The 25,935-nt window shown below is 41.4% G+C and overlaps 1 protein-coding gene across 2 annotated transcripts; it reads right to left on the bottom strand.

The window, feature by feature from the left end:
• RGR (retinal G protein coupled receptor) lies at positions 1-25,629 on the bottom strand. 2 transcript variants are annotated; one of them, XM_014940404.1, is made up of 8 exons: positions 25,455-25,629; positions 22,095-22,251; positions 20,373-20,494; positions 12,235-12,388; positions 11,533-11,650; positions 9,920-10,033; positions 8,834-9,008; positions 1-118 (listed from the first exon to the last, which is right to left on the bottom strand). In XM_014940404.1, exons 1-7 carry the CDS (start codon positions 25,531-25,533, stop codon positions 8,865-8,867), a joined length of 888 nt encoding a protein of 295 aa, XP_014795890.1. In that variant the 5' UTR covers positions 25,534-25,629; the 3' UTR covers positions 1-118; positions 8,834-8,864. The 2 variants fall into 2 exon arrangements, with proteins under 2 accessions (XP_014795890.1, XP_014795889.1); XM_014940403.1 differs by lacking the exon at positions 1-118 and having other exon boundaries at positions 8,654-9,008.
• Between the last annotated feature and the right edge of the window lie 306 nt (positions 25,630-25,935).

Raw genomic sequence — 25,935 nt, 5'->3', positions numbered from 1 at the left:
CTTCATGTAGCCTGGAAGTCACTGCATTCACTCAGTTACTCCCAGGGGACACCAAGTTAAAACCTCATTCCAAATAAGTACTTTTTCTTTCCTCTTCCCACCCTTTTGCTCCAGTCACCTGTGAAAGGAAGAGAAAACATATTTGGGATAATACAAGAAAAAGAAACAAGAACTGTAAGATCATTTAGTCTCACCTCCCATGTATGGCAAGCTAATTTGTTTAAAGTTCCTGTGGGATGTCTGTTGCTACACATAGATGTTTCTGGGACTGCAACATAGATGCGTCTGTTAGAACAAGTAAGATATAGAGAAAAAGAGGTATTTCTTTTTCTTGTTGAGAAGGAACAATGGTTCATCCATTGATGCCTCTCTTATGGCAGAGTCAGAAACATTTTCCCTCTATCAACCCTTCTCCCTGACCATGAGGCCAATGTGGCCCCACAATGCCAACTCTGCATTCTTGCTAGTCGTAAACCCTGTAGCATCATTCGAGCCATCATGGAAGCATTGCAAGCATGGTGAGTACAGTGTAGGCAGTCCTGTTTCACCAGGGGCTGAGGAAATAAATATGCATAGGGGAACTAGGGGTTCACAGCTTACAGAACTGGGAAGGACAACCATAATCATCTAGTCTGAAACTAGGCTAAAGGTGTACCCTCAGAGCTATCTGTCTTTGTCTAAAAGGCTGCAAGTAAAGGTGGCTTCACTAGTTCCCCTGATAAGCTGTTCCTGTCTTTCATTACTGCTGGGAAATTTTCCCTTATTTCAAGGTTGAATTTATCTAGCTTCAACTTTTATTCATTGGATCTTTGTCAGCCAAATTGGAAAGCTCATCACGTATATCTTCCCCAAGTGCAATTACCTACACAGTGTGATGAAGGTATGTCTATGCTTTCCCTTCAGTGAGCTGAATATGTTGAGCTCCTTACCCGTCACGTCAGAAGGCTTGGGTTGTTTTGTTAAAGCCAGAGAATTCATTTGTGACACTCACTTGAACTCTGTCCAACGTCTTCAAATCCTCTTTAAAATGCAGACACCAGGACAGGGTTCAGTAACCTAGTAGGGGTCTTGGCAATGCTTCCCAGAGATGCTGGAATCCTTCGTTATTTCTGCTTCATACTTTTTTTTTCCTGTACTTTTTTTTTCTCTGTACTTTTTTTTTTTAATTTCCCCTCCTATATTCAAGTATCTCATTAGTCCCTTTTGCAACAGCATTGCCCAGACAGCTTATATTAGGCGATTATCTATAATGACCCCTAAATCCTTTTCTGAGCTCTGTTTTTTCAAAGCAAAGTCTTCCATCATGTACTATAAGTGACTGCCATTCTTGGATCTCAAACACTTGGTCTTACCACAATGTATTTTGTCAGGTTTACCTTGGTGGCTCAGGTTATCCTATAATGATAACCCACCTATCTCTTAGCTTACTACTCTAGAAATTTCTATGTCACCTAAATATGAGACTATAGCATAGAGAAGCAAAAAAATTTGGATCAATAAAAAGTCTCTCTGGCTTAAAGATGTTCCCATTTAGTGGTAGCTGCCTACCAACTGTATTTTAAGATCTGCCAGTGGCCTAGTTTTTACTCCATAGAATACATTATGTGCTTATTCCATAGGAGGAGTAATTTGACATATTTTACTCATCCTCACAAGTATCTTGGAGAAATCCAAGTGTTCATTAGCAACACATGAGCCTTTGCATTTTTGTCTTGGAAGCAAACACCATGATCCAGATTTCTTCCCTTCTAGTCACGTCAAATCAATCCCAAATTGCTTGTTCTCTTTTTTTCCCCCCCTTCAGTTGGCAAAACCTTGTATTTTCTTTCTGCAAAGGCAAAGTAGGGAAAGTGTCAGTAGGGAAATGGAAAAGTTTTGGAACAGCCTGTTGGCTCTCCTAGGTGAGAGAAGATACGTGTTTGATTGCCATCAGGTTAAGAACAAATGGATTTGAATCCCTCCACTCCCCATGAGCGCTATCGCATAAAAGCATCTCTTTTGGCCTTGACAGTGATTTCTTGCTCATTATATGAAAAGACAGAGTTCACTTTGCCTAGTCCCAGGTTTTGAATCCTTGCTGAATGCAGTCTGCAGGGAAGTGGCTCAATGGGGTGCCAAAAGCCAAAACAGGCATGATATGAAACAAAAAAACCCTTTTCAGATCCAGGTTTATAGTATATTTAAGGTGCTTTTCCTCACCTTATGTGTGAATTCCACTTTTGGGGAAGAGCTTATGTACCAAACTTAGGCTTAGGGACTATCCATCAAGAGCTGCATGTCTGTGCCAAGTATCTCAATACGTAGCCTCTTTGTAGATAAAGTCCATAAGGCTAAGTCCGTAAATCAGCCCTCTGTCTTGTCTCCATTAAGATTTTTCTTTGTTAGCTATTTCAAGAAAGTTGAAACCTTCCTAGTGAAGGAAAGACTTTCCTAGAAGGAAAGAATTTCCCAGAGCCGTCTGGGAAATACAGCATTTGATCCATCCATCAGAGGTTCCATTCAAGGTGATATCTAAGGACATGCTGCCACTCAATGCATTGCTGGGCCAGAAGCGTAACTGCAGAGTGCCGGGCAGCTTTGGAGTTCGAACTGACTCCTGTTCAGTAGGGAAAGAACTGACAAATACTGCCATCAAAGCATTGATTTTGTCTTCCCTCGATTTATTTAATGGCATTTTTCCTGCTCCATCTGTAGTTAATAGCATCTTTTCAGCCTTTGCTTGTACAGCTGCTTTTCAGCACAATGACCTCTCATCTAGTTTGATATAATTTGCTTGCAAAATTGCCTGTATTTGAATGACAGGTCAGCTTATGGAGAGAGAAATCAAGAATGCTGCCGTAGCACCTCCTTGTGTAGTTCAGTGGAACAAATCTTGGGGCAGTGGATGATTTCCCTCATTGCAGACCATGAGGGAAAAATCTGTTATCTCACTGTTCACCAAGAAAATTCAAATAGTGACTTTTCCAGCAATTAGAGGCTCCAATTGTTGTCTGCCAAAATACAATTTGTTTTCACTGTCAAGAAGTAAAGCACACTGAAAATTCAGGACTCTTGCTGTTGGGACTTGAAAGTTTGCTCTCTGCTTCCAATTGTATAATTTTCTTTGCTGGTTTTCATATATAAGTGAACTATTGCTTGTACAGTTCCAGTCCTTTCTTAAAAAATAAGGTATATGTGTTTGTAGGCCACAAATATTTGTCTCCCTATGGCCACATTCTTGTACTACCGGTTTGAAATAATTATTTTAAAAACTTATGATGGCACCGTATTGGGTTATTAGACCTTGCTTTATAACCACACAATTATTTTTCAGATTCCCAAGAACAGATTGCTATAAAAAGGAAGCATATTTTCTACCATTAGATACCTACTGAATTAAGTATTGTTCTCTAAAGCATATTTCTAAATGTGTTGTATTAATTTAAAACCTAGGTTAATTAAAATTAGAGCAGGTGATAGAATCTGCATCTGAAATACTTCTCAATGTGAAATTGACATTTAGGTGTAAATTCTTAGTTGCATAGACTGGCAATTTCTGTGGGCCAGAGTCTCAAAGGAGGAAGCAGCTCACTTCAGCTGTCCTTGCCTCATCTCTCTGGCATTGTTCAGGGGAGCTGTCTCTAACCAGTGTGCACCTGTATCCCAGCACAGCGCCTTTACTCAGCCCCAGCTCTCCTTTTCTGACAGTTCTGTCCTCTGATGTTGCGTTCTGAACAAAACCTGCTTTGAAAAATTTAGCTCACAAAAATACATGCTCACACAGGAAAAAATCCTGCCTCTGGAAATCCAAGGGTGTTAAAGTGTTAAAAAAAAAATCTTAAGTCTTGCATGTACAATTTTAAATGTATTCATAATCATTGAATCTTGCATCTTATTGAGATCTTAGAATTCTTGTGCTTTCTGTTGCTGTTATTATTGCATCCTTTTGTCTTTTAATGATACACAAGAGATTATCTTACATTAGCAAATTTCCAAACAATACCTAGAACATATGTGTGACCACGTCTGTTCACCATTTAAAAATTCTTATTATTTTACATAATCTTAATGCAATGGGTCCGTCTTCCCTATTTCTCTGCAGAAAGTGGAATGCCTCCTTTCATAACAAAGTACCTTCTGAGTGTCTACCGCGTTAGCCTGTCTAGGGTAGCTCATACAGACCATTGATTGTAATCCTCTGATATGTATACAAGGCAGATGGTAGCAAATGGTTTTGCATTTAAATCCCAAAATGCAAACTCTGAATATCATAGGCTGAGGTGTGAGTTTCCACTTAGCCATCCTCACAGGTGAAACACAAACAGAAATTTAAGTGAGACAAGACAGGAAGGATAAGTTATTGTGACTAACACTTGCCATCATCATAGAATCATAGAATCCTCTAGGTTGGAAGGGACCTTTACGATATTATAAGGATTTTACATTGTGTTTTTAATCTCTGTATCCCAATGTGTTGAACCAAACCGATCGTTAGCACTTGGGTATATATTTAGGAATCTGGCAATCCTTTTTTCCCTGTGGTGACAAAACCAACTCACTTCACTGTTTTACAGTAATGCAATTCAAAATAGAATGATGATAGACTGGGAACTGTGCAAATTCATCCCCTGACACTATTCCTATAGCAGTTTGTAATGTACCAATCAGATGTACAAGAGGTGCTAGGAAAAATACATCAGAAAGCATATGGAGCACATGAAGAATGTGCACTGCAGAAAAATTCAACTCCCTTTTATTGAACTATAGGGTGTTTGTAAGTGTGGGCAGTGTAGGAAAACTGAGTCAGCAAGACCTTGATTTGCAGCATTATTGAGGACACAGTAACTTCATTTGGAGTTGTGGGTGTTTAATAGCCTTGAAAATAGAACTGCAAAAGATGCTATTTAAGGTTTGAGGCATTTCTGTCTGCTGAAAGGAAACCTGGAGAAATTACAGTGTTTGTGTCTAAGGGTAAGGAGGAAAAATTGCCTTCTATTTCTTCTTCAGAAGTCTGTTTTTCATCAGTGCGTCAAAGTATTCACTCTGACACAAATGAGCAGAATTAGGCTGCCTGTAAGCGGGATAGTAGGGTGCTTCGGTAATATTGGATATAGTACTGCAGATCACGGTGTGTTAAGAGTGGTTGGATACTGAATCAAGTAATTGAACCCTAAGGAGAGGGATATTTTCCTCTTCTATTTTGATCATGAATAATTGCCCAAACCCTTCCCAACAAAGGGCTACAATAGCTAGTCTGAAGTAGCCTGAAGTGCCATCTAATTATTTTTAAAAGTGGGTTGGTTGTAGACACTCTCATCTTTAGTGACAGTACAGGTATTAATCACTGATGTGCAGATCGGCTGTTCCAGCTTAAGCTGAGTTGCTGAATGCATCAAAGGGTTACGCTTTTTTCCTTTCTTGTTCTTTTTGGTTTTGTTTTGTTGTTCTTTTTGGGTAGTAGGTGGGATACTATCTGTATGGGAGTCTTTTGTAGCCTCTGTATAACCCCCAGGGCTGTACTTTGGTTAGGGTAATATAAATCTTGTTTCTAGCTATCTGGGATTCTCCAGAGTGTGAAAACATGATGGGATTTTGTGTGCCTTAGCTCACATACTCAAGATATGGGACCTTGTTGTGACAGGCTTTATCAGGATGATAGCAGATATTCATTGGCAAGATCTGGACAACCAGCAGTGCCAGAGGGCACCAGGCCAGCGCTGCTGTGGGGAGGGCTGACTGTGCTAAGGATAAACTGTGTAATTAACTAGAAGTGTGTGTTGGGCATCTTGATGTACTGCAGTTTGCTTTCAGACATTTTTCTGCAAGAAACACAGCACAGTTGTTGATACGCTTATTAGTGGTCATCAGCCAGTTCTTCTTAATGTGAATAAATTAGTGGTGAGAGCTAGTTAGAGCTAGAAGAGGATTTTTACCTTGGTGACCAGTTTCTGGAAATTTTATCTTTATTTCAGTCTCTTTTTCCTTGTTTCAAATGTTTTTGTAGAGAGTGTGAGATTATCCATGATCCAATAAATGAGTCAAGAGCAACCTCTTTTCCTCCACTCTTTGGTAGGAAGTCAGCAGCTGAGGCATTATGGACCGGGAACTGTCTGAAGTGACGTCTCACTCTGAAGAGTTGTGGGAGCCCCCTCTTGGGTGGGATAGCCTGTTCTCATGTCACCGTAATGCACTGTACTGCCTCTGCTGTAATCTCAATTTATAGCACTACATTAGTCTGTATGAGCATGTCCCATGTTCTTAAAGTTTGTCTGTAAGTTTTGCACCATGCCTAGGTCAGAAAGATTTCAGTAACTTTGGTACCTTGCATTTCTTCAGTGGGGCCCTAGAGGACAGCTTTGGACAGCTTTGGCTGCTGCTCAGGACAGAGGCCCTATGCCCCTGGAGGCTTAAATACCACTAAGCAACTTTATGCTCACTAAGTAATAATTCTCAGCTTTACCCGTGACTAGGTTTCAGTCACCAAATACAAAGAAGAATACACAAGCCTAAACAGAGGCACATTGAATTTTGTAGCTGTCCAACAGCATGATGAAACAGCTCTGCTGCTTTGTACTACCATGGCAAAAGGTTTACAGTAAAAGCAAGTCAGAAATCAATCTGAAAATGGACTAAGAGGTAAAGCCTGAGATGAGTTACTGAGATGTTTCCTTTAAGCCAAAGGGGACTCAGATCCCAACCAAATGTCTTAAGCTGTTATTTATTACATTATTACTATATTGCTATGTAAGCCATAGTGTGTTCCAGTAGGCAAACATGAAGAACACTCCTCAAACCACAAATTTCTGAAAATACACGGCTCAATTTAATTTTACTGTGTCTCATTGTTCTTCTGCTGTTGAAAGCAGCAAATGGTCATATCTTCTCATCTCCTGAACCCCTGGTTCAATGAGGCTCTCTTTGGTCTCCTCACTAGCTACCTCGTCTGAACTAGCATTCTCCTTCATTTCATCCCTGGTGTGTTCAAGCTTCTCCTTATGTTTGATCATCCCTGTGGCCCTTTTCCAGCTTATGTATACCCTCTGTGAGCTAGAATGACCCAAACAATGCACCCTATTCAATAACTCTGAGCACAGTGGCTCTCAAGTGGTGCGACCATGTGTTGTCTTTTGTTTCCTATTCCTTTTTTAGTGTTTTTTAGCATTCTGGTGGGATTTGTCAGAATGACCCCGCTGACAGGTGAACTGATGATTTCAAGACCTGCCCAGGACTCTTTCCTGAGAAAGAGATAATTACAGATTTAGAGCCTGTCATTGTAGATGCATACTTAAAGGTAATTCTGTGCCCATACACATTATTTTGTACTTATCAGTATGAACATTTTGTCATCTGCTCACTTAATCTTACGTATACCAAAGATGTAAGTCTTAGCTGTCAGCTTTATGTGTGACTATTCTGAATAATTTTGTCATGGCGTTATTCACTGCTCTGTGAGGTAGTTTTTGACTAGATTGAGCCTTGCAAGTCCCAAAGCATGTCCCTGAATGGGATCCTGCTGGCTAACTTGCAACAAAAATGACAATTATTTCCTGTCTCTATCCACGAGGAGAAATGTCCCTTCTACCCACTGATTGTTTAGCTTCCAGGATTGCACCATCTACCCTTTTGTAACCCATATGCAACCATTTTTTCTTACCCTTTTATAATCTGTACACAACCGTTTTCCCTTTTAGTATGTGGGGAAGCACCATAGGGACAGATCAACTTTTTCTTTGGTTGGCTTCAAGAGGTCTTTTTCTGGTAATGCTTGGAAATGAACCATATGATCCCTGTATGAGTCAATTAGGCTTGGCTTTTTGTACACACAATCTTTTATAATCTGTGCGTCATGCACATATTTTTTTTTGTAAATCACCCATCTTGCAGTAACAGGCAACATCAGCTGGCAGTTTTTCATCCTGTAGGCAATGTGAGCAAATATAAGTGTTTAAAGTGGACATTTTTAATAGTTTAATATATATAGGAATTCTGATAATTGTTAAATAAGTGGCTTTTTATCTGCTTAGACTCTTTAATCACAACCAATTCAGTGATTGTTTTTACTCATATAGAGCATAGGGAAATTTAGTGGCAGATGTGAATTTTTATTCTTATGACATTTTTAGAACAGAATCTGACCAATACCTCCCTTCAGTTTTTGCTCAGTGTTCAATAAAAAGATGAATGTTTTTGTGATGGACTATGAGCTTGTTGATTGTCCTGGTAAGCAGCAGCTGCAAAATCTGATGCAGTTTAGCGTGTGACAAAGCTTCATGTCACACACTAATTCATTTGAATGGGAGCCAAGCTAATATTCCTTATTGGGGTAAAATGCCCACTGAAATGTTTTTATGGAATTAGGATGGCAGATTCATTGTGGAAATTTGGGAACTCCCATTTTGGGTGTATTGAAAATGCGTTGTTCAGATGAACAAGCTATTTATACAGACATGTGGTGTAATACTGGATACTCCTTTAATCTTTTGGTAATCCAGACATTACCATATGGACAAACTGCACAGATTGATTTGAGGAGGCCTCACTGGATAAACGAATACCCTACCTCAGTTAATTTGCTGAGTTTTTATGTTAGTGTATCAGGAAAAAAAATATGCATTCCAGCACATAGTTTATTTGCAGTGACATATAAAATGAGACTGATGACAATCAACACAGGTTTAAGGCAGCTTGTTTGACAAGCAGCTCGTGATGGTTTGGACAGTTATCTGGAGAGCTTTCTTTCAGTACTTCATTGCTTGTAGCCAATGCACGGCCTTTCCAATGTGGAACCACCTTTGCACGTACATATCAGAGAACGCACACAGTTTCCTCTACCGTTTTGCTTTCAGTGATGTACCTGCTTTAATTTGGCTTAATGCCGTAGTGGGTTATTTAGTTTTGTTATCAACCTCTGCTTTCTCAATCTTCTGTCCTGTGAGGAACTGCCATATTCCTCCTCTGTAGTTCTCATTCCCCAGGGCATATACAAAGGCGTCCACCGTTGGCACAGTCTTGGCAATAACGGCAGGAATCTGTTGAGACACAGTATTATGAATAGAAAAATACACTGAGGAGCCAATGGACTAATTTCAGCTGAGGCTCAGTTTCCCTTTACCAAAGAAATGCCTGTCTCCGATGACAGTAGCTTGCTACCCTGGAGACATGAGAGGTAAAAGCAATTTGGTCAGTGGGAGGCCCTTGCTCAGGAAATTATAGTCTCCAGGAGAAAGAATTGAGATCAGCAGTGCCTGAAACTGGGATATTTCAGTTGAGAGTGAAGGTTGTGCTGTGGACACCTTTTGATGGATAAGTGGGCTAATATTGCTAACACATTTTATGTGGGATACCAAATACCTAAGTACAGTAATGCATTTGCTGACCTGAAAATGGGCTGATTTTTTTTGGACTGAATAAAAGTTGAAAGATTTGATGTGGTATTACTGAATTCCAGAGGCAGTCTCAGAGCAAAGACTCATAGATAAAAGGGAAAAAAGGAGGCAGCATAACCTTAAGAGTGATCAATTGCAGCTCCCCTGAGGAGAGGGAAGTTTTAGAAAAATGAATGAGACAAATAGTCTCTTCAAAACTGAACATTTTTAGCTGATATTTGACTCTGGGAAGGATACAAAAAGCTCCTACAAGCCATGAAGCAGTACAAGGTACAGCCCCCTAACTGACTGCTGAAGAAAAACACCCCCTGGCTTCCTAAATTGTTGCTTGATCAGAACAGTAATACAATGCCTGTTTTGCCTTAAAAGTGATAGATTAACAGAATGCTTTGAGGAAACAGTCTACTTCTTATATGTAACAAGTATATATCTACTCGTTATATATGTTATAACAAGTAAACCCAATTGGCATTGTTCCATAGGACCGGAGAGAGGAGAGGAAAGAAAATATAGTTTGAATTCCCAACTGTTTGATTATGGCAGCATAGACGTACCATGCGGTATTTTGGTGAAATGAACATCACGTTTTCAACTGCTGCATAGAAGCATAAAAGGCAATAGGGACCCCAGCAAATGACCAGTGTCTTCAATGGTAAACCAGTATTAAACTGAAAAACAAGAGCAATACATTTGTGTTTCACAACCACAGACTGCAACAGGCGATGGGACAGAAGCTGTGAGCCCGTGGTTTGTGTTCAGCAGCAGCAGGATGTGCCGTACCATTGCTGCCTTGCCGTCGATGCTGGAGGTGTGTGAGCACAGCTCCCTCTGCATGGAGGGCTGCCTCTGCAGCAAGCCCCAAAGCTCTGGTCCCAGGTGGGGAGTGACAGTGGCTCCTGGGCAGAGGTGACAAAGCATCTTGTGGTAGATCAGTTAAATCAGCGTGTGTGCTAGACATAGAAGCCATAGCCAGTAATTGCTGCTGAGGGGGAAGGGCAATGTGTATATATAAAACAGATAAAAAGGAATGATATTTTGCTGACTTCTTAGAATACTCTTGCACACGAGTAAACTGTGTAACGACATTGCTACAGCAGTGCAACAGATGGATGCAGTGGCATCTGTGTTGTGACAGTAGGTTCCTGTGTCCTTCATGCTAGAGCCTTGTCCATGGTATTCGTGGCCAGCCGTTCCCAAGTATTAATATTAATGATAGGAAAGTGATAATTTCATCCTTAAATTTTCTGCATTGTAACTAGTTTGCATAGGTACAGAATATCGTTAGAAAGAAATCACATGCTATTGCATAAACTCACTGAAAAAAAGGTAATAGGTATAATAATGAACACTGAGATTTGTTCAAGAAATATGTAGAGGGCACACATATATATATTCCAGACAGCTACAAACCAGTCTGCCTGACTGTCTCTTTGCTGGTAATTATACCAGCAAATATCCCCCTTGAGAAGTGACTGTCTTTACTGAGTGCAGGGGTCAGGCTGTGCCTGCCAGCCATGCATAGTGCCCTGGACTGTATAGCCTGCACCTAAGGAAACAACTCATATAATCACCACATTACATTCCCATAAACCTGCCACGCCAGAGTAATTCCTTTGTTTCCAGCTCATAAAGATTTCTGAATTTTCTCAACCAAGTCAACATGGCGTGTTTAGGAAGGCCCTTCTCCCCCATGGGGTGCCTGCGTGTTTCCTTGCAGTGCTGAGGTTCTGGCTGACTTCCTCAGCGATAAGCTAAGAGCCTGTAGCAAAGCAGGAAATAATGATCCTTCCTGAGCAAAGGTTTTCTGGATGCATATTGATATGCTATTAGCAAATATTCTGCATGCTGCTTGTTGGTTTTGTGACTAGAGTCAGACCAGTGTTGGTGGAGGGGGATCCTCAGCGTCACTGTCTGACCCCTGTTTTGATGGAGGACTGTTTACAGCTCTAGTTCAGGGCAGACCTGGCTGCCTGGTCAAATCTTGACATCTCTAAGGATGGGCTTTCCACAAACTTTCTAAGGTTACTTACTCAAGTAACACTGGGGAGTTAGCACAGACGGAGCTGAGCCAAAGCCACTATGAAAGAAATTGACTTTTTGAGGACTTGGTCTCTACTGAATGCAGTCCTATGCAAGGCAGTTGCAGGGGCTAAGGAAGCTTTCTTACCTTATAGTGCCCACTTTTCTTGAACTTCTGGTGTATGGACTGATAGGCCGTCAGCATGATGAAGCCTGGGATCATGAAATTGAAAATGGACAGGGCAAAAAGGAACGTGATATAGTTTCTGGAAAGGGTGAGGAGGGAAAAAAAAGAGGTTGTTAATTCCTCTCTAGGGCATCTCTGTAAACTTGCTGTAAATATTCATTAGCTTGTATTTTTAAAATTGCCAAAACCAGTTTTGTCAACATGCTTTAGGTGCAGCATTTGCTGAAGGCTGGTTAAGTTGTGCCACGCTGTTGTGTGCAGGATGGAGAGTATTGCAGAAAATCACAACAGGTGTTTGGTTTCTGAACACAAACATTGCTACTCAGACAGTGCTGGACTGCATAAAAACAAAACCATTTGGAAAGGGTGTCAAGTCTTAAACCCAGAAAAGATGCAGCTTAGAGGTGACCAAGGAGTAAGGGAGTAGCAGGAACCTGAGTGTTAGCATCTCCCATGGGGGAAGCTGACTTCAGCTGTTCCTGTATTCTGTCATGTGGGTCAAGGCACCCCCAGGGCATGCATGCTTGGCCTGAGCTGCTGGGAGGGAGATCTGCCCCAGCAATGATGATGGGGACAGCTGGGAGTTTTGGTGTGCTGTTGCGGACACCCCAGAGGACAGCAGAACCCACCCCACCTTCCGTGAGAGCTGGCCCCAGCCCTCACCTGTCCCCTTTGCTGTAGTCCAGGGTGCAGCAGGTTCGGAGGGGTTCATAGTCGTATTCTCCCCATCCCAGCAAGGGCATCACGGACCAAAAGGCGGCAAAGAGCCAGGCAAACACCATCATGGAGATGGCCGTGCTCCACTGCAGCTTGCTCCCTGTGGGAAGAGAAGAGTGGGTCTCCATGCCTGGAATGAAACCACCAGGCAAAGCTGTCTGGCTCTGTGGGGCCAGAGCCAAGTGCCCCCGACCCTGGGCCTCAGGCAGAAACAAGCAGTTATCTGTCTTGCAGCCTAAAGCTGACCTCAGTCTGGAGGAACCAACCTTGTGTAAAATTTGAAGGCAGCTTTTAGACTTTAGGAAACAGCACGTTGTACTTCCCTTTTGTGTTCTTTACTTAGACAAATGCCGCATTACTGCTCAGCCTTGTACCATACTGGAGATACAGAAGCTGTTACAAACATTACATTCTTGTGTTTTGGGAATGTGTTTAAAGGCTCAGATGAGGCAGAGAGCAGAAGGCATGGGGCAATGCAGTAAATAGTGTCTGAAGAACTAGAGCTCAGCTGTAGGGTGTAGGTCAGATTAGAGATGTGGCTCTGCAGACAGCCCCCCTGCCTACTCCCTTCTGCCCTGCTGGGAGAGCAGGGCATGAGTGGATATTAAATACATCCTGTTTTAAAATCACTGCTCATCAATGTCCATGTGAATATATATACACAACCTGACAACAGGTCTTGTTCTAAAAATACTGCTGGTCAAATTGTTCTGCCCTTAATATCATTGCTTAGCCTGGAACAGGAAATGTGACGCTCAGCATTAGTAATTTTTTTCTAATTTTGTAATAAAAATGATCACTTGTGCCTATCTCATCCAGTTCCGTAAAATGCCATTGGAACAGGTCAATGAGTGAAATGAAAGATTGGAAACTTCAAAAGACACAGGAAGTATTCCTTCATGGAGAAGGCAGGCAGGCTTCCCTGCTGCTGCAGGACATTGTGCCAGCCTTGCTGCTTGCGTGTAAGAAGGCCTGGATAATTATGTTATCGAGGCTAACGTCTGTAATCATGCCCATGCTGAATAGCCCCTGGCGCCAGCTGCACCAGCGAGGGGCATGGTGACTTTGCCCACTACTCCTTTATAATCAAATCTGCCATTAGGGAGAAATAATGATGTAATTTTTACTGAGGTTGGGAAGCAATCTTTTTGTCTCAACAGCAGCATCATGACAGCAGGCCAGGAAGATTCAGGCCAATTCTGACCTTTCTCAGGGAGGTGAAAGATTGGAGGTGAGGTCCTGCCATGGGCTGTTGTGCGTGGAGAGCATGTGGGGGCCACACAGGCTGGACATCCCTGTAAGGCAGCAGCCTGGGGAAGGACTGTAAACTCTACAGTAGGTAGTTTGTGTTGTGCTGGCTCTGGTTATTTTAAAGGATAATGAAGTAGGTGTGTTAGTAAAATTGTCCTTTTACAGGAATTCTGATTCTACCGATGTCCTTTTTTTTATCTCCCAGAGGTTTCTTCAGGGAAAATAATTACAGTTGGAATTGCATTAAAAATCAACTTGGATGCAGGTGTTCAAAAATTAGTTATGGGAAAAGACAGGTGTCCACATACCAAAGAAAAAGTAAAGAAAATCCTTCTTATTACCTACTCTATGTTTTAATACGGTAGTTACCAAAAATTTTTTAGTAATTTAAAACATTATTTTTTAATAATTACTACTGAAGAATGATTAATAATAATTTGTGTTTTGTGTAATTCCTACATAGAAGATATAGTTTGGCTGCAAAGGCTAAAATACCACTTTGTAGTGCTGACATAATATGACTCTAGGATGACATAGATGAAAAAAAAAGGAATAGTTTCTGATTCAGAGGACTAGAAATACCAAATGTTTTAGTAACTTGTAATTATTCTTAACCTCCATGTCCAAAGAAGCACTGTAGTCTAAGTTGTGGTTTTCAGAACTGTGTCCTATTTAGGTATATGCTAAAACAAGCATGTTAGAGTTGTTATTCATCCAAGGTTTCCATTTCCGTTTGTGTTCTACATAGCGGTTCTCGTAGCTTGGCTTAACACAACTGTAACTTGAAATTCAATCAGGACAAAGCTTATTACACAAGCTGCCAGGTTTGTTTTGTGTTTTACATATTTGATCAACTCTTTAAGAGCATTGTCAAAATCAGCTGCACTGAAACCTGGATCTGAATTTTGTTTCTTTTAAACCAAGCTCATGCCAAAAGTAGCTTTATGGCTTTAGGAATACAATTTTTTAAGCGATAAGCCCTCCTGATATTCTGGAAAAACAAACTAAATCTTGGGGTTTGGTTTGGTTTTTTTTGTTTCTCAGCAAGTCCTGTAAGATAGTTAATATCAATTATTTCTCATAGTATCTTGTGACAGAAACTTTTCAACCCATCCTTCCACTTTATGGACTACTGCAGTATCTTGAAGGTCTCAAAATGCCATGGGCCGTGACTGAGGCACTGTAGAGTCACTGCGTCCTAGCCACACACTTGCACCTTATGGATCTTTGCATGTAAGGAAAAGACCTTACATTGACAAAATGTGCCCTCAGCTGCTGGGGCAGTGTTGATGGTGTGCTGAAGGCACCTGTGGGTGCCTGCACTGACAGAGGGCAGCTGATCCAGCTGCCTGCATGCATTTGCGGGGAGGTTGGTGGAAATCTCATCTTCTCTGCTGGAAACAGCACAGGAAAAGTGCAGCCCAGTCTAGGGAAAAACTCCCCGTGCCTTTGGCTGGCAGTGCCCTGCCTCAGTTTGGCCCCTGCTGCAGCTGGGAAGCACAGCAAAAATGTCCTTCTCTGAAAGGGCCGACAGCAAGAGAGCAGTTCAGTTGTTTTTGTGCAGAACAGGCCATTGCTTTACCTTAAATGTCTTTTTTTGGCTTGATAAAATTTAAGGTAATAGGCATGTTAGGTCCTAATTCAGTTAAATGTATATGTATGGAGTTCAGCATGTGCTTAAGGATATAATTCCTAATTATGGCCCAGTGCTGGCAATTTGGTCCTATTAAATCTAATCACTCTTGTGCGTTGGCTTTCTCACCTTGAAAAGCAAGAGGGAAGCTTCTCTTTTCCATACAGTTAAACATTAATATAAGGGATTTTAAATGGCTTCTGTAATAGCTTTGGAACTAAAAAAAGGTGACTCTTATGAACAAAACCCCCCCATCATTTAAAGATTACTAAAATTTGGTGTCCAAAGCTTAAATTTTAGGAAGTTCTAGATAGAGCATGGAACAATTCCTTTTGATTATGCTGGCCAGTTTTTAGTGATGTAATCATAAACTATTTGTCCATCTTTAGTCTGTGGGATCATTTATGAATTTAGACTATTTGACAATTTATAAATCGGTCAGACATTTAGCTCATTGTCACAGAAAGAGCAAAAAATACATCTCTGACAGTGGCTGCCTTTCAACTAGATTTCAGGCTGATGTTCAAAAGGAATTTCTCAAACAAAAGGTCAACAGGATTTTCTAAGATAGAGGGGAAATGTTTCCTCAGTCTTGCAAATGGTTACATTACAATAGCTGATATATTCCAGAGCAATAAATATAGCTTGTACCAGACTTCATGGCATGCATCACTTAAAATTGGCAAAGTTTGACAAAGACAAAAATATCTGAAAGTCTAACAAGGAAATAAGTAAAAGAGGTATTGGTTGCTAGTTTATCTGCAGTGTGAAAAGCACCAGACACTGATGCTCACAAGTATTCATTTTTGTAGGAATAAGAAAGCTGCACTGCATAATAGCTTCTTTGGTCCATATCATTAGAAAAAGCTCTTTAAAATAACCTAATAAAAGGATTTTTTTTACTCCATTAATTTTTTACTGTGGTTCTCCATGATCATAAAGCTGTCTTGGCGATTATCTCCTGCTTCAGTGAAAATGCCAGATCTGTGTAAACACTGGTGTTTTGTCAGGGAAAACTGATGCAGGTGCAAGACTGGATGAAGGAAGCGTGGCAGGGTGGCTGCAGTAACTGTCACGGGATGTAGGGACGCGCTCCTAATTTGACAGAGCTGACAGCTGCAATTGGAGCAAATGGTAGTTTGCTAATCTTTGAATACTGACAGAACAACCTAGATTTCCTTGAATGTTCAGGATTAGATAAAACTTGCTGCAATTCTACGTCTTGAAATTGAATGCTGCTGTGAAATCCCTGCTGATTTTGTTCGTCTTTTCTCTTGTAATAATGAGAAAAGTGCTGACATAAATCACTTCAGACTTTCCATTTCCCCCTAAGTCTTAAGTGCAAGTGTAAAATCTTCTAGATATTTTTCTTTCCTTTTAAAACTGTAACTGTATGCCGTGGTTATGAAAGGAAAAATCTGACCAGAATCCTTCCCCTCTCTATAACCTGCTGATGGCAGTGTGCCACCCTCTCACCAAAATGAACCGTCCGTGAGATTGAAATGCCTTCAGCACAGACATCTCTCTGCTGGGTGGCTGCCTGCTTTCAGATCGCTGGGCCCCTGGGCTGTCCACGAGCTGCTCTTTGCCTGCCTGATCCCAGCTCTAGTTAGACCTCCCAGGCTGCTCCTTCCTTCCTCCCTTGCTATGTTAAGAACATAATTCAGGACAGTTTCCTCATTTGAATGGCCAGGGAGGGAGAACTAACAATGTCTACTTTGACATAAAATGTCATTTTCTGTCCTGAATGCTTGGCTATTGATAGACAGCTTCCTCAGAGTTTGCCCTTTCCTCCTTCACTGTCAGGCACTAACATTAAACTGCTACTTTTTTCTCCTTTTCCCCCTAATGATCAAATTTTGAAATATAATAATCTGTTTTCCCACCTTGCTAGTGATTGACATTCAAACCCTTCAGACTCCCATGCCTTTTCTCCTCTTACTGTGTACTTTTAGACTACAGATTTCTGTAGTTCTCTTCTCCTTGCTGTGAAACTAGCATCTCATAGGTCCCAAAGCCACATTAGGGGACGAAAAGCAAGTTGTTCAGCATGGCTTCCTAGGAGGAAGGAAGAAAGAAAGAGGAGGAAGAGTAAAATTGAAACTCTTGTTTCTCTCTTATATGTGGTGGTCATACTATTTTGTTCCATATGCCAATTAGTATCAACCTGTTTGCTGATGAGTGACATGTCTAGTTACCAATACACTTTAAAGGCTAGCACTTAGTCACTGAGGATTGCTAAGACTTCCAAAATTAAACAGTTAATTTTCAGGATGTTGGTAAACATATTTGTGTCATTAGCATCCAGAATGGCTGAAAAGTCCCATTTTTTTTTTCATCATCGTAGTAATCTCTCACATTCTCATCAGTTTTTTCTTCCTCAGAAATATGGATAGTGGATAATCAAGTGTCAGGCTGAGGAATGCCACAATAAATGTTTTCTTGGAAACTGTTAGGACACAACAAAAATATTTGGGATGATGCAGTTGAGTCTGGAAGGAGTACCGGTTCCCAGGGAATGAAGATAAAATGTTGATAGCTTTGTTTTTTAGGCAAGGGTATTTTGTACCTTCTGTACAGGCATGCAAGTCGCACCAGTGTCAACAGGAGTTTAATGTATGGATTGAGAACACAGTATAGCCTGTAGGCTTGATATATCAGATCTATGAAATATGGCTTAATCTTCCTCACAATCAGCATGTGAAGAGTGAAACTAGAAGTGACTGGTTTTACTGGAATAGCCACAGAGCACAAGCTTTTAAAACCTTCTGGGTTTCTGTTCTTGTTTTGTTGTTCAAAATGTTCAGTAATAGCAGCGATGTTTGGCTGTCAGTAAGTAACAATTTGAGCAAAGTAAAGAAGTTCGTGCCCTTAGGGTCTCTCTGCCTCTGCTCTTAATGCAGTATGCTCTTGACTGGAGGAGTGCATAACAAGAAAGCATTAAAGTCAATGTTGCAGGGAGTAAAATGTCTTTCCATGGGCATGCTTATTTTCAGGCTGTCTCTCTTGTAAAATACAGATGCTCCTCTTCTAGCTCCAAATGCGTTTCCGTGTCCAAAGGGTGTTGGTATGAATTTAGCTTACAGCCTGCATTATTTGGGGCCTTTGTCTGGACACGAAAAAATCCCCAACATTTCCTTGCCTGAGCTGAATTCTTGACAAAAGTTAAAGAACAAAAGGTTGGCAACCTTTCCACCCTCAACAGGATCATCAGATTGAACATGGTTGCTGTGTGCTCTGGGTGTATTTTGCCCCTTGCTTTTTTAATCATATGGAAGCCGTTCCTGAAAGGCTGTGAATGGCGGAGGGGATTGAAGCACTGCAGCTCAACAGTTTCTTCCCCAGCCAGCTTTACGCTTTCATTTAAAAAATATTTTGTGAAGCGGTCTGAGCAACCCGTGCTTTAGCACAAGAAAAGGAGGGCTGCATTTATCTATCAACATTGACAAAGGGACACAACTTTTTGGGAACAGGGCAGTCACATGAGGTGCTGTGGACTCATTTCTCTAAAAAGGGCTTGGCTTTAGCAAGAAGCACGAAAGGTGTAGATCTGCATGGGAGGACCTCATCCTCCCAGGTGGCAGAGCTCCAGGTGGCAGAGCTCCTACACAATTGCCAAAATGGCAGTGGTGTAGGGCATTCCTAGCATTACGGAGTGCTAAGATGTCCTTTCAGAATAAGCTTGCATTTCATGTCATGTCTCTTTCCCTTTTTCTAATGAGAGGCATGAGATTGAATGCCCTGTGTTTGTCATTCAGTCCTTTCCTAATAACTTTTGAAAACATTGGCTACTTAGAAGTAAACTGGAGTGGGAAGTGGGGACTGGCAGGTACTAAGTTGCTGCATTTACTGTGACAGTTGGTGGCTGGTGAGAGATGAGGCCCCGTTAAAGCACCCACAGGGCAGTCAGCACAAGTCTACCTTATTAGATAAAATCAAATATCATCCCTGCGTACCATATTCACAAGAAAGCAGGTTTTGCCAGTTCCAATGCTCGCAAGGCTGCTAGTTTGTTTTATGGCAGATGGTAGCACCACTTGATATGTTTCCCAACTTCTGTGCTAAGAGAATACAGTTATTCCCCTGTTCTCCCCATCCACAGTGGTGGCTGGAACACAGCTGGAGTCTCAGCACAAGTCCTACCAGTCTCCGCAGACACCAAATCCAACTCAGCACCCTAATTCAGCAGAAATTTCAATTCATATTACATGAATGCACAAATCCAGTACCGCCAAAGTTTAGGAGGTAGTTCTGTGATAAAAGACAGAGTGTCTCTATCACTATAAATCCATATTTTTGACAATTTTGTCAATCTCTATTTCTCATCTAAATAAAAGATATGCTTTCATAAGTCCACAGGAAAGGAAAATTATTTTCCTGGGTTGATCTCCCTGTCTAGTATTAGATTTCCATTAAATCTAGCTAAGGTGTCAGAGCTAGTTAAAAACTAAATTGCAAGAAAAAACAAAAAGTGGCCTTCATTAAGAGATGAAAAATAACATACTCCACCTCTTATCAGTACTCAAACCCACTTCTCCCACTGTTACTGAGACTTGCAGATAATTTGTTTCTTGCTTGGAAACAAATGTGCCAAGTTCAAGTCTTCACAAAGGGGCCTGGAACATAGCACAAACCCCACAGATGTCTCTTGTGCCCCAAATTGCCTGCGTGTCACACAGTGGGGCTGCTGAGCTTTGTCTGCCCGATCCTACCTCTGCAGAAGTGCTTTGCTCTGGGCTCTGTTCCAGCTGCTGTATCTGCAGAAGCAGCTCTCTAGCTACACAAAATTTATCTGTAATTAGTAAACTCTGCATGGGCATGAAGATCTGTTTGATACACAGCAGGGTGTTGGATGGAAGCCCAAGGTGCATAGATTTTTCTTCAATATGAAGAGTTGGATTTTGTTTTGGGACTCAGAAGTTTACTTATGGAGAAGGTGAAAGCATGGCAAGAGGGTCAGGACTGGGATGTGATCTGGAAGAGGAAGTATCTCTTGAAGGTTGTTGGTTTGTGCCCCCTGTATGGGAAGAGGTCCTTTGGAGAGATTGTTTATATTTGCTTTGTCTCTAGTGTGCAAGATAAAAAAATCTTACATATAATATATGCAGATAATATGTGTTTGCTTTGATTCTGTGAAATCTAAGCAAGCTGCTTTACTGCAGGATCTGGGTAAGGTTTCTAGATAAGTTGTAGCCCTTACTTGTACAGTAGTGATGATACCGGTCCCAGGCGACTGCAGCACTGGAACTTATGCTGGCTAGTGCTGTCCAGAAGCCCTGGAATCCATGAATTTGACAGCCGTCAGAGCCATAGGGCCAGTATCTGTCAACAAAGAAGGAGTATGTTAAGGAAATTATCGAAAAAGGTGAAGACGTGTTTGGAAATTGCGTTAACAGAGAAGGTAAAACTATAGCCTGTGCACGTGCTTTCTAAGTCTGAGAAACATTTTGAAAGCTGTTACTGTCTGATATAGTACAACAGCTATTTTTACTCTTAATGTGGAGAAGAAAATATAACCCTGCATTTATGTGTTGGAAACTTGGGGTTTGTATTTGAAATCTATATTTTATCCAATTATTTGTATCTTCAAAATTTGCACCCACTGGGAGCAGCCTATTTGTCAACATGTGAAAGTAGCAAATGAGTAATAACATTTTGGAAAATCAGTGTTCACCGTGCAACAGAGTACAAAAGCTCATAACAAATAATATTCCAAGACCTTGGGAAAAACCAATTCTTTGCAGACATGGAATGAAAAGAAACATGAGGAGATCTGATGTAGCAGACGTCTGCTGATGTGCCTTCAATTTTGTGGTGACCCATAGCATGGAGCCATGGCTTTCTTTTTCCTTTGAGTATTCATCTAACCTGACTCTTATTCTTATAAAGCTGGCTGCAAGGTGGAAATCTCCAGCAATCTCCTTTGTTATGTATTTACAGAACACCAGCTTAATTCATCACCCATGGAAGTCCCTTTGAACAGGAGATGGCTGACTTCTTGGGAGGCTGGGAAACTTCTGCTCCTATTTAAAGGAAAGGTCCTGCAATTATTAAAAGTAAGCTCATTTTGATGTATTGACCTTAGCTTTTCAGCTCCAGTTCAGTAAAGGCATCTTTATTGACTTCAGTGAGACATAAGTGTCTGAAACAAGAATGGCCTGTATGCGAGGTAAATTGTGTTGAATGAGGTCTTATTGGAGCTTATTATTGATTTCTTAATTTGCAAAAAAAATTTTATCTCTCTTAAGAGAGAATAAAATAGTCACATTCTGGCTTGAAATAAATTTTTGTTCTCAAAGGTATTTCCAGGGTTTAAAAATGTTACTTAGGTGGAATTATTCATGTGGTGGGTTTTTTTTGAGTATGGTTTGCTTGTGATTTGTTTGTTGTAATTATTTGCTGAAATGCTTGATACTGTTTCTGTCCTCTGATTAAATGATTGACATGTGTGAAAACGTGGCAAATCAAATGTGTCATAACTGATGTGAGCTCCCTGCTAACAGATCTGCATTTTCATTTTCCACAAACTTCTCAAATAAGTGCTTTAATGGAAAGGTTCATAACGAAACAGAAAGACTTGCAAATAAATTTGGTTTCAATCTAGAGGTTTAGTCAAATGAAAATATACTACTATTGTGATATTCAAGTAGCATCTACTGTAACCACTGCTAAAGCTGTGTTAATGTCTTTTGTAATCAGCCTTATAGTCTGTCAGTGATCATTTGCAGTAAAGTCTGCTTTTTTACTCACCTGGTAGAACTATACAGAGTTTTAGTTTGCTGTTTCAGATTGAGAGAATGAGAAGGTTGGTTAGGTGTTATGTTAGAAAGAGAGTCATTTCATTAATGTGTCCTCTTAGAATGTAAGCTGCTGATTTTCATGTGGTTCTTCTGAACATCTGTTAGGAAAAAATAAGATATACCTTAGGAAGCTGGAAAAGGCAGCGATGAATGCATTGATGCAGATCCCGCAGTCGGCCAGTGCAATGCTGAGAACCAGGAGATTGCTGGGTGTTCGGATTTCTTTGATTTTTCGGAAAGAAATAATTGTCAAGCCATTCAGACAGAAACCAAGCAGGGCTGAAATACAAAATTGTTTGGGGTGATTGAACTGGAAATGGAAAATATCTGCAATGATACTGCTGTGTTGTTTTTTTTTATGACAGAACAATAATCTGTGGTAACTTATGAATGGGGAATATATCCAAAGTGGTCACAGTCTGCATGCAGGTTACAAAGAATATCAGGAGAGAAGCTGTAGGTGACAGCTGAAGCCAATGCCTCAGACTGTATCAGGGATATGGCTGGTCATGTGGAGCAGAAATGGCTTAATCTTATTTGTAATTCTGCCTTTGGTTTTAATAGAGAAACCTGATTGCCAGGCTCCATCCAGGGAAATGTGGGTTGGAGCGAGTGAGATGGAGAGGAGGCAGCTTCAGAGGGGGTGACAGCCAGCACATGCTGGACACATGTCTCCAGGCCTGTCTTTTGTAGAGAAACGGGTCATGTTTAATGTCAATTGTAACATTCTTTTGTGTCTAGGCATAGAAATCCCTCAGCCGTGTTTCAGTCAGCCTGCTTCCCTTTGGGCTCCTCTCTAAGGTTAACCTAGACAGCGCTTGAATCACACCAGCTCAATCTTATTACTGCCCTTCGTCAATGGACTATACATGGAAAGGAATAATCTAATTATAAAAAGCAGTCACTGATAGATTTAAAAAAATAAGTTAATGTTGTTTCTCAAAGAGGAACATCTAAGCAGCCCCAGCTATTCACCCAGCACAGAGCTGTGCCACGCTGAAACCCATTCTTCACTGGTTTAAGCTCAAGTTTTGTCCTTTAATGTCCTTTTCAAGACGACCTGAATTATTCTAGGTCTGATGAGGCTCTGACTCAACATCCCATCTCTAAGTCTTAGTTAGATGAGAGGCAGTATGTCTTTTTCTTTGTGTTCTTCTTGGAAAGAGAAATGATGTAGCACAGAAAAAAATCCATAGCCCCTAATTCTGTAAAGTAGTGTAGTTACTTATGCTCATTGTCTTAATTGAGCAGTTACATAAGATGGATGATTTTGTCTAGTCAGAAATCCTGCTCCTACTTTAATTGCATTAATGGCTGATGGCATAACCATAGTAACAGCTGATGTGCGTCTTTCATTACACAACATATAACAAAATATTTCCAGGAGAAATATTTAGAGCCATTTGAGATCTGCTGTTCTTATTTCTTCCCTCCCAGCTTACCTCCCACCCACAGGGTAAAACTGCTGCCAACTCTCCCAAATGCAATCAAGCCTTTAGGAGAGGTATGCTGTGACCATATTTAGAGTAGAGCTGAAGAGTTATGACTATATCACCTTTTTTTCTATCTTTCCCCTGTTTTTGGAAGCTCCAGGTTTCACCCCACTCTGCTTTCTTGAATCATGGAATGGTTTGGGTTGGAAGGGACGTTAAAGATCCTCTAGTTCCAACCCCCCTGCCCTGGGCACCTTCCGCTAGACCAGGTCACTCAAAGCCCCATCCAGCCTGGTCTTGAACACTTCCAGGGCAGGGTCATCCACAGCTTCTCTAGGCAACCTGTTCCAATGCTCACCACCCTCACAGTAAAGAATTTCTTGAAGGCCAGCATGAGTGTACAAGTAGAGAACTTACTAAATAATAAAAAAAAAAAAAAGCTTTGAGTTTTCATTTATAGAACTGCAAACATGTCCAGTTAATAAAGGGAATGCAAGGTTTTCCTTTTCCCCAGGACTTTATTGCACAGTGTACTTAGAAGCTGCAGCAAAAAAAAGAGGTCGTCATTGCATTTCTTTCAGAGTCTCTGAGAAAGTGAATTAATCTTTAACTATTTAGTTTGCTCTTCCAAGTCAGACAATAAAGTATTATTGCCGATCCCCTGGGCACATTCTGCCAAAAACCCTATAGAAAACACTTATGTTCAGTGAAACGTAAATGCATTGACCACATCTAGTTTTAAGTGAAGGTTACCAGCTTAAACTTCAGCAACAGTGGGTCCCCGCAGGCTGCAGCCCCGGGCACAGGTGGGTGGGTGGGCAGGTGAGGGCCGGCAGGGCTGTGGTACCACAACCAGCCCTTCCCCAGCAGGACCCTGGCCATTGAGCTCTGCCAGCACCCGACGGTGTCCCTGTCCTCCTGACACGCCTCACCCCTTAGTAACGAAGTGCACAGTCAAGCCAGGACCTGCCCAGCCCTGCAGATGGCTTAATGGCTGTTGGCCAGGTTTAGCCCTGTTTAGGCAGCCGCTTGCCCCTGGGCCAGTAGTAGAAGCTTTTTCTTCTCTCTCTCTCTCTTTAAGGAAGACAGAGCTTTCTGACACAGCTCTTCCAGCTTTCCTTTGCAGGCAGATACAATGCTGCCTTCCAGCTGAGCTTTCCTGCAAGGAGAGGGCAAGCATCCTCCTTTCTCCCATGCTCCACGTTCGTGGGGTGAGCTGATGAGTATTTATCCCATTCTGATGGTGCTCACAGCTTCTCCTCCTCTGCTGTTGGGCCTCACGATCCCTGCATCTCCAGCTGAGCATCACCATGCAGGGATGGGATCCCAGGCCCCGACGGGGACATAGCTCAGAAGAGATGCCAGTGACTGACACTGAAATAATCCTAGCTACAAGCCTGTCCTTTGCTAGCTGCCAGGAAGGTACAAATGCACAGTTTTGTTGCAGGGTCTCAAAGTGGCACATGCCTTAGAAAAGCTAAATTAATGCCGGCTCCTACCTCAAATGTTGCTTCTTGACGCTGTGAAAGCTTTAGAATCTTATGCAAGTATATTTCTGTTCATTACTTTTAGCCAGCAGCCATTAATTGCAGCGCTACCAATGCAATCTAGATGTATGCTAACAGTTAACAGGCTATTTTGGACCTATCATCTTTGATTAGAAGGTGGCCATCACAGCCCACAAAACAAGCAGCCCAATTTTATTGAGAGATCATCAGTCATTTCAACATCCTTCCCCCAAGGAAGAGAAAATTGCCTTCAAAAGTCAACAACAAAATCTTACATCCCAAATTCTTAAGATAAGAAAGCTAAGTAGCAAGTAGTTCCCTGCTGTAGGGCAGCTATGGATACAGAACAGATCTTCACTGCAAACAGTTGCAGCTCACCCTGACTTACTCACCAGAAGCACTGGTGATGTAGCCACAGTAACCACCATAGCTCGGGGTCAGCGTACCACAAATGCTGTTTACTTCAATTTTCCTTCCCCCTCCCACCAGGAATAATAGGGGCAAAAATCTTATTGCTGCTGAGGTCTCACACTGAGCTTACCTTCTACCAGCAGGGCAGTGCCGATGGCAAACACCTCTAATTCAGTGAAGCCTTCAGGGAGAGGGTACGCCGTGACCATACTTGCAATGAAAATGCCAACAGATTTAACCTCTGCCCTCTGTTACAGCTGTAGGGCTGCCTTTTCTCCGGATCCCCCTTCTTCCACTAGCCCAAGGCTTCTTAAAGGAGCAGCTCACGTGCAGACACATGCTCATTATTATATAAAAGCTTTGGGGTTTTTACTCCCACTGCTACAATCCTTGCAAGAATGTTATTAATGATGGGACTAGCATCAACCCGCACTCCCCCTTTCCCTGCAAATCGTATTTCAGACACCAGCAAAATGAAAGCATTCATTGCAATTACAACAAGTCCTTTGTAGAGACAAGATTAAGAGCCCTGTCCAGTTAATTCTGCAACACTGGAAAAGAATTAAATGTTGTGGAACGAAGGAAACATGTAATATATAATTGGGGAGTGA

This window comes from Calidris pugnax, unplaced genomic scaffold (assembly GCF_001431845.1).
Source record: "Calidris pugnax isolate Ruff unplaced genomic scaffold, ASM143184v1 scaffold39, whole genome shotgun sequence".
Classification (NCBI taxonomy): Eukaryota; Metazoa; Chordata; class Aves; order Charadriiformes; family Scolopacidae; genus Calidris; species Calidris pugnax.
This window is presented reverse-complemented; position numbering and strand designations above follow the sequence as displayed.